This window comes from Amborella trichopoda, chromosome 12 (genome assembly GCF_054954075.1).
Source record: "Amborella trichopoda isolate Santa Cruz 75 chromosome 12, AtrichopodaSantaCruz75HAP2 v2.0, whole genome shotgun sequence".
NCBI classification, from domain to species: Eukaryota; Viridiplantae; Streptophyta; class Magnoliopsida; order Amborellales; family Amborellaceae; genus Amborella; species Amborella trichopoda.
In genome coordinates, this window is record NC_142347.1 from 42,989,446 (window position 1) to 42,999,064 (window position 9,619).

At 35.5% G+C, this 9,619-nt stretch overlaps 1 protein-coding gene across 1 annotated transcript; it reads left to right on the top strand.

Annotated features, from left to right (window-relative positions):
* The first annotated feature begins 5,794 nt into the window (after positions 1 to 5,794).
* On the top strand, positions 5,795 to 8,685 carry LOC18435279 (exopolygalacturonase). The gene is made up of 5 exons (XM_006845326.3): positions 5,795 to 5,996; positions 6,728 to 7,042; positions 7,300 to 7,589; positions 7,871 to 8,096; positions 8,265 to 8,685. Exons 1-5 carry the CDS (start codon positions 5,823 to 5,825, stop codon positions 8,490 to 8,492), a joined length of 1,233 nt encoding a protein of 410 aa, XP_006845389.2. The 5' UTR covers positions 5,795 to 5,822; the 3' UTR covers positions 8,493 to 8,685.
* The last annotated feature ends 934 nt before the right edge of the window (positions 8,686 to 9,619 follow it).

The following is a 9,619-nucleotide window of genomic DNA, read 5'->3' on the forward strand; positions in this document are numbered from 1 at the left end:
TATTTTTGTTAAAATAAGTTCATATTTTTGTAAAAAAAACTCATTTCTTATTTTTGTAAAAAATACAAAAAGTATTTTTGTTAAAATAAGTTCATACAGAGAAAAAAAACTCAATATTCACATATTGATGAAAAAAATGAAAATTAATAATGTAGTACCCCGATTTCTTATTGAATTATTTAAAAACAACATTTATAATGAATTTTAATATTTTTTTAAAATTTTTTTAAAACTTAATCCGATCAATTCAGTTGATTTCCAATCCGAATCGTCAATTCATTGATCCGAAAGGATTTTTGGGGTGTCCAATCTGGGGCACCGATGTGCTTTTTAAACCACTTGATAGCACCATTAACGTTACTTCCCAAGCCTAACTAATAATAAAAGAAGAAGGGAAAAAAATTTCATCACATTTTTACTTTGAGTAATTAACTTCATCACACATTTTATTTGGAAAAAGTTATGGCCATGATGAAAGAGTGGTCATCGCCATGCAATCAGTGGCCTGGACGGTGATGGTGTGAGGATGAGACCTACATGTTTGATGGGACCCAATCTACAACTCTATCACACTCTCGGACGGCTTCGATTCCTTGCAATAAATGGTTTGGAACCAGTGTTTTAAATCCTGTGTTGGCGGTGACCGGTCATTTGGTTTGGGTCGGCGAACAGTTGACATGGATTGGCAAATCAGACCAATTCTCTAATGTGAGAATTTTAAAAATGAAAAGAACAAAAGATAAAAGGCTGTGGTTAGCATGCGGCTGAGCCCGCACATGTAGAAACGCATACCCCTTAATAAATTTATTTTTGAAATGGAATTCGATCTTAGATTTTAGAGAATAAATAAATTTTAATATGGAAATCATAAATATGAATAAATAAATAAAATTTGAAAACTAAAAATAATAATTATGTTAAGAAAACATTTAGACCGTTAATTTCTAATTGTTTTTAGATGGATCACCTAGCATCCATCTTTAAGATGGATGCTTTCAACCTTTGAACCACATATTGTCCAAAGGACTTAGTTTCTATGCGGACAAGCTCGCATATGCCTATTAATAAATCTATTTTTGAGATGGATTTTAAGACTTAATTTTTAAAGACACGTGATCTCTAACATGGAGATCGTGAATATGAAAACATAAATAAATTTTAAAAATTAAAAATAATAATTCTAGTAAAAACACATTTGGACCTTTAGTTTGCTTTAAGATGGAGGCTTACACTTCTTGGACTTCATATGTAGAAATGAGGTCCTGCCCTCATGAAACAATTTTCCTTGTACAAATGTGGTTAAGCCTGCATAAGACAATCCTTCAAAGATAAAATATGTGAGACAATCCTTCAAAGATAAAATATGTGGGAACCGGGTGATTTGGTGGTTTTTGAAGGCGTTAGATAAGAATAGAAGCCTAGACCTTAATTGGGACATAAGTAATGCTATCACCACAACCCCAACCCCATTCTCGAGTTCCATAGCACTTTGAGTCCTCACAATGAGCGATCCAGAAGTAACAGTTCGAAACCACTTTCAATCTTTTAATGAGTGGTCCAAAAAAATATAAAAATACACACAAATAAAATGAAGACAAGCGCAAAATGTCCCTCACAGGACATGTTTTTTTAAATTCCACGTAAACTAAGAAATATTAGCCTAAATTTCCCTTAAATTTACTTGGATTTTTGGCCTTGGTTTTAGTGCGGGATAGTACATTGTGATACCATAATTTCCATATTGCGGTAGCAATGTGGTCCAAGGGGTGATCACCGTCCAATCAATGACTGGATCGTCATTAATAAGCTAAATTGCGATGTGTAATTGGTAATTGACATGTTTCCCGGTTTTTACCCTCAACCGCACGAATGGATATGAGAAGGGTGGCTTTTTTTGTGCAGTAAGCGAAGCATTGGTCATGGATGGTTTGCTGTGTAGACCATATTTTTTTGTGGGTAATTTATTGGGGTAGACATGCTTCTACCCATTTTTTTTCAAGTAGATTAGAAGTTACCTTTTTGAATGTATTAGTGGAGTAGTGTTAATGATAGGAATAGAAACCATAACGTGGTGACTAGGTGTGGGGTGCTACCACCACGACTTTAGCCCCTTCCCTCTGTCGACCATACTTAAGAAGGGAAAGTGTTGCCCTTATTTCTTTTTTTCTTTTTACTTTTTATTTTGAACAATATAATTTGGTGCTACTTCATACCAAAATTGGCTTAGGTCATCTACTGCTTGGTTATTTTGTATGTGTCTCTATCAATAGAAGGAGCATCCATAGTACACTTTATTCTTACTTACACTGAGTGTTTCAAAGCCCCGTGATTTTCGATCTGCTGATTTGGATAGAAATTGGCCGCAATCGAACTGATACCATAATGGTATGGATTTCGGCCTGGTTCCCCTTTAAAATCTACTAATATGTTTTTTCTTTTTAAGTTATCTAATATTTTCTTAAATCCTATCTAAATCCCCACATCATAAATCTCTATTTTACTTTTTATTTTATTTCAATATTTTTTTAAATCATCGATTCAAACTGATTTTGACTTGATTTAGGTCGCAATCCAATGATCTGACACATATATGTCGGTCAACAATTTGTTCCACCGATTTGGGTTTTGAAATGCTACTTACACCATTTACTTGTATTAATTGGGGGAAGTGTTTTATAAAACCCATCGTTCTTAAACAATTACAGTAAGATACACCTCTAAACCGTGTTAGAAAATGTAGTTTTGGTGCCAAAAACCTCTACTGTAGCTGCTGCAAAATTTACTTTCACCTCTATTTGTGAATTTTAAAGCTTAAAAGTGGTACAGTTTGTGTAAATCTATGAACACTTGAAATTATTGAAAATGGATGGTCTCGATAAGGTTTTGTAGGCTACACAATTTTAGAAATTGAAATTCTATTTTTTTTTTTTCACGACTATACATCTTGAAGTAAAGATAATCAATTGAAGTGTTTTCCAGTATTAGAATAAACTTTCATGGTGGGTTTTTTGAGGTGCGTCTCATTTTTATGGTATAAAACTTGCGCCTTATAGTGGGTTTTTGAAATATATCTTATTTTTACCTCATTCACTGGACTTGCACCCGTTGGCTCTAAGTAAGTTGATAGAATCGTTCCATTATGATCTCGTAGCAGCAAGGACTCAAAGATGATCTGAAGCAGGTGGAAGTAGCTATAAATATGTCAACTGCATTGCATACTCCTAAAGTCCTCTTGTATTTTGATCCGGCAATTCCTGATTTGGATAGACAATTAGAATTGGGATTGATTGGGACCGAACTGGTTTTGAAATGGTATGAGTCCGAACACTACTCTCTCCCCCGAAAAAAACTTCCATTATATATTGTTCTTATTTTTTTTAAGTTTACCCAATATTTTTTTTAGGTGCCTTCAAATCCCAACCCATAAACTCTTATTTTAATTTTTATTGTATTTTATTTATTTAATAATATTTTCTTGAGTTAACCGATTTAACAGATAGCCAAACAAGGTTTTGATTGAAACAAATCTCTCACCGGGGATCGGACTGTAAATTCAGTAGTACTAAAAGTAATTAATAGTGAAAGTGCTATACCAATGAAAAGTAAAGGCACAACTATTGTGCGAAAGAGTAGAGAGACAAATGTGACACCTAAAAAAAGAGGCAACAATTTGATGAATGCATAGAGCAGTGCGAGACAACCCGGTCGGATTGACTCGGAACCGGTCGGTCAAATCAGGGCACGGGGTGGCCAATTTAGGTGATCCGGTTAGGTATTTTAAAAAATATATAAAATCCCCCAAAATAAGGAATTTATTTGTAATGTGATTTTTAATGTTTTTTATTAATTTGAAAAAGAGTGGAAAGTGTTTTGGTCATGAATATAATTTTTTTACATTTTTCATTCTTTTCTGGGTTATTTCTAAAATACCTCTGGGCACTAATCTATTTCTTAATGTCCATTTTTTTCACTACTTTTCTACTTCATTTGGAAGTGGTTTGTTTAATCATGTTATAAATTTACTTTTTAAATTTTTTTTAAATTTATTTTGTATTCTTAAACACCTTTTTACCCTGTTGGGACCTGACCGGTTAGGCCGGGTGAACTACCGGTTACTCAGACTTGGCCCTTGGCCGGTTTTCGAGTTCAGTTTAAGTAAAGGAACATTGACAGAGGGGTAACTGTGTTAATGAAGACGACTACAAAACTATACTGTAGAGAGCGAATTTCACCGTTGAAGACTAGAGCGAGAACTGCGAATGCACAAATGATAATAAGGATATTTGGTTTTGATGATTCTTTCTCGAGATTGGATTGTCCCCCACCCAAGAGTTCAATTTATCCTTCAAAAACAACAAAACAAACGGTCGAATGAGAAAAAACCTAAAAAACACCTATAGGCAAAATGCTAAAGTGTTTTGCTTTTGTCGCGGACTTGCTATGTCTGTGGTGGGTTATTGAATGGACCCACAACAGATGGTGCCGTCCGTTACGATTCTTTTTAGTGAGACTAGAACTCAAGAGAGAACCAAAATTTTTATCAACTCGTGACTTGAATAAGTGGTTTGATGTCTATATGTAAAGTGTATAGGTTGCAGTCAAACAAAGAAGGAAAACGCTTATACAAGTGCGAGGCTCTAAACAATCAAATTAAAGCACATTTTAAAATTTTTATTAGAAGAAGTTGTTTTGATGTCAAATATCATCGAATTGATCATTTCGACCTCAAGATGTATGGACATGACAAAAAAAAAGGATTTCAAGTTTTAGAAATGGTGCATCTTGTAATGCATTTTGGATCGTCAATTTCCAAGATTTTCAAGTTTTCATAGATCGACTCGATCTACACTATTTTTGAAGCTTAAATTTTATAATTAGAGATGAAAATATATTTTAAGGCTATCACTAAGATTTCTAGTATTGAAACCACATTTCTTGATACTATTTGATAATTCGATTTATTTTGATTGTTAAGAGCCTCGGCTTTATACAAACCGCACCCAACAAAGAAATATGTGTACTTGTGATTTCCCCAAGAAACGTATATTTTTATTGTTAATTGTCTCATCTTAACGGTCGCCAAACAGCTATTAAATGCAGTGGTGTTTCATTTTTTAATTTCTAAATTAAAACATCGATGCTCTGCATAAGCTCTCTCTCATTTAATTGTTGAAAATAATGGTGGGGAGGGTTTTTCTATAAAACTAGACTCTTTCTTTCGCTGCAGTAAATTAGAACTAGACCTACATTATCTCTTTGAAATGACCTTATTCAAAACAAATCAGATCCGATTTGGATCGTCAATTCCTGATCTAAATCACCCAACTCATGGAAACAAATTAGATCTAGATCGACTATTCCCTATCCGAATCAACAGGAACTAAAACCCCGCTAAGAGGGGCGTAATGAGTTGCAACCGCGGGTCATTTCGAAGGCTAACAAGTTGCCACCATACAAATGTGGGGAGGTTCCACTAAAACTTAACCGGTTTTGGTTTTGGTTTTAGTTTTAGTTGCAAAGGAGTGTGGCTTATCTTACATGAGAGAAGCGTTGTTAAATCCCATACCCAATAATAGGACGGGAACAATGATGAGATTAAATACTTAAATAACTGATCAGACGAAGAGAAAGAGAGAGAAACAAAATCAGTTGGAGATGAAGGGAAGAGAGAGAATGTGGCAGGCTAACACAAAATGAGGAGAGGAGTTGAGAAGTTGTAACTGTAAAACAATTACATCACAATAAATATCCATTAACCTATCAATCAACTTCATCAAATCATCTCTCTCTCTCATTAATAGCTACAACTAAAGAAAATAAGAATGGGTTTCTCCAAAAACAACTCCAAAGCATGGGCATTGCTTTGTTACGTTGTTTTCATAGCAATAGCATATGTGGCTGCTGTAGAGGCAGCAAATGGCAACTCTTCTTCAGCTGGAGAGTTCAATGTGATGCAATTTGGTGCCATTGCTGATGGAACCACGGACAACAGCGAGGTAAACCATATCAAACCTAATACAACTTAATTATATGTAGATTAAAATACCAGTCTTGGAAAGATTGACTCGGGCCAGGTACTCAACCCAGGCCCGAGCTGAATAATCAAACCTGAGTTTGAGTAACTCATCTTGGGTTGGGCCGAGTTCTGGCCAAGGCAAAAAAATGCTAAAAATAAAAAATTTCCAAAAATAAGAAAATATGTTTAAAGTAAAATTAAATAAAACACATCTAACTGGGGTTAAAAGAGTAGTGAAAAAAAGGGATTTTCAAAAAATCAATTTGTGATGGGGGGTATTTAGAAATAATCCAAAAAGAAGGAAAAATGTAAATATAAGTATTCATTATTTATCAAAATGATAAAAAACATAAAAGAATATATTACACATAAATTTCTTATGTTTTGAATTCTTTTTTTTTTTTTAGATCCCTAAGTTGGACCATCCAAGTCAGAGATACTCGGGCTCGCTAGGGTGGCAAGTCCGAGTTACTCGGGCATCCGAGTTGGCTTGTCTGAGTAATCCAACACTGTAAAATAACAATATGCACTCTTAAAAAATTGGACTTGAGTGTAAAATATGAAATATAAAAAGCATTTTTAAGGTTATGAAAACAAAATGAGATTTTGATTTACACAACAGAAACTGTTCATCCATTGCAACAACATACCAATGTTTACATTTTCCAAACCTCAAGTTAGTTGGCTTATAGTGGCTTGAAAGTTTTTCAGGCTTTCGGAGCAGCGTGGAAGGCTGCATGCGAGTGGAAAGGGCCATCACGCCTTTTGATCCCTGAAGGAACGTTCCTTGTCGGTCCAGTCCTATTCAAGGGTCCGTGCCCCAGTGCCTCACCCATGGTTGTACAAGTGAAGGGCAAAGTGAAGGCTTTGACAGATATGAGCAAATACCCTTCCGACGAATGGATCGTGTTCCAGTATGTAGATGGCCTCGTGGTAACTGGGGGAGGGACGTTTGACGGCCAGGGAGCATCTGCATGGCGCCTCAACCAGTGTCCTAAGAAAGCCCACTGCAAACTTCTCCCTACGGTACAAATGATCTCCCTCCTCCATCCTATTCTCATTTATAAGACTGTTCTAGGTTAGAAGACTTACTGTAACTACATAACTTATAGCATTCTTGGATGTAGTCTTATGTTTAGTTGAAGGGAAATTTGTCGTTTCAACCTTGTATTAGGGCGCAAAAAAAAGAAAAAGAAAAAAAGACCAACAAATTTTCTAATTGTCAAGGTTACAATTCATTGAGAATTATGAATGTTTTCTCATGATAATTGAAACTTCTGCAGTCATTGAAATTCAATTTCATTACAAACGGGGAGATAAGGGGCATACATTCAGTGGATAGCAAGCTCTTTCATATGTTATTATTTGGGTGCAAGAACTTGAATGTCCAATCCATCAAAATCTCAGCGCCAGCTGACAGCCCCAACACTGATGGCATCCATGTCGGATCATCTTCCAATATCACGATCTCAAGATCTCACATTGGAACCGGTGATGATTGCATTTCCCTTGGGCCTGGAAGCACCCAAGTAACCGTGAAGAACGTGTTTTATGGACCAGGACATGGCATTAGGTGAGCTATGACATCTTATTTTTAACATTTATCTTAACAGGATTAAAAGGTTTATTAAGGAATTTATACCTTGAAAATTGGAAAGAGGAAAGGAATCCAAATTTTAAAGAATTAGGAGATAGAAAAAGAAATAATTACATCTAGGCTCTTACTTACTTTGGCAAACTTGAAACTTTCTTTTTGTTTTTAAAATCGACACACACAAAAGAATTTTTAAACTGACATTTTCAAGTTAAATGAAAATAAATTGAGCCTCATTGAAATATCTTCATAAATTTTAGTGTTGGAAGCTTGGGCAAGTTCTCCAAGGAGGAGGGTGTGCAAGGGCTTCATGTGGAGAATTGCACCATCTCAGACACCACCAATGGTCTGAGGATCAAGACATGGGCAGGCTCAGACAGCAGCTCGGCCTCCAATTTCACATATGAAGACATCGTGATGAACAACGTGGCCAACCCCATCATCATAGATCAGCAATATTGCCCTTACTCTTCTTGCCCACAAAAGGTAAAGCATTAAAGAGTACCACTTCTTGCATAAGGCTTTGCAATGCAAGAGCACTCATGCATTGAGTGTGTGTGTGAGATAGAGGTTTTGATTCATCCATGGAGTTCGATACATTGAGATTCACTGAAGAACTGATTTTTAACAAACCTTCTCATGCTTTTTTTGCAGGGTCCCTCTCGAGTCAAGATCAACGATATAAGTTTCAAGAATATAAGAGGAACCTCTGCTTCCAAAATTGCAGTAAATCTATTGTGCAGTGAGGCTTTCCCGTGCCAAAATGTTCAGCTTGATGACATCAAATTGGAGTACAATGGACAAGGGGAAGCTTCGACGGCCTCGTGTACCAATGTAAAAGGGGTCTCTACTGGGATACAAATACCACCAACTTGCATCTAGAATCCATCCTCACTCTTTCTATTGGTTTTAAACATTATTGGAAGGAGGATGCTTCATTCTCTTTATCAGCTTGATGCCTTCCCTCACATGATCAGAATTGAATATTTTTATGTGAGTGAAAAATTGTGCGTCATCTGTGTAACTTGTTTTTCAATTTCAATAAAACGGGTAGGGGACCATCATCCCCACTGATTCACCTAAAAAAACTATAAAAAATTGTGTTATCTACTCAACTCATAAAAATCAAATATAACATAAAATGTGAATTTACAAATATAGCATAACTTGTTTCTTTGAGAGGAACTGAGCTTCTTTGCTTTGTTTTCACCAAAATCAAAAGCTGCATCTCTCTTCTATGCGACATACAAACCTTGATTCTGAGATGCTCTTTGACTCATCCAAAATTCTCTACGCAATTGGATGAGTCCAAAGCCCATACAGAATTCCTTGATAATAGAGGAACCAACAAGGGATGTAGAATGGTGGACCCGCAGGGCCACAAAATTCCATCAAATTCTCAATTGGCCAAGGGCCAAAAACCAATGGATTTCATCGTCTTATAGAATTTTAAAAACTGACTGATTAATCCTTATAAGACAAGGGAATGGAGCATTACAAATAATATACTGCTCCCTAAATGCACGAATTTGAGTCCCATGTGGACCCAAAAAATGATCCTACCTTAGAGGCAAAAATATCACTTCATTGAATTGAGTCAAAAAAAAAATTCTTGGATTTTATGACTCACCCCAAACCATCTAATATGACATCTAATGAGTGAGAATGATTGTGACCTCTATGTACAAAAGATAAATGGTTTCTTTGTGGACAATCCCTTAGGTAAAAAACAAATCATGGTGCAAGTTTCCGACTATAACCATTCAATTAGGCCACGATTATACACATGCCAATGCGATTGACATTTTCCTTTAGAATATTAGCATGTGAATGCGGTATTGACATTAGAAAACAACAAAATGTCCTCCCAGCAGTGTTGCTTTTTCTTTTGTCATATCAAATCTTTTGAAAAGAGTATTGCGAAGTAATTTGTGCAATTTCAACAAGACCTAGGATTTATAAAAAAGTAAAGCAATCATCTTCAAATCTTGTCTCAAAAATAATTTGAG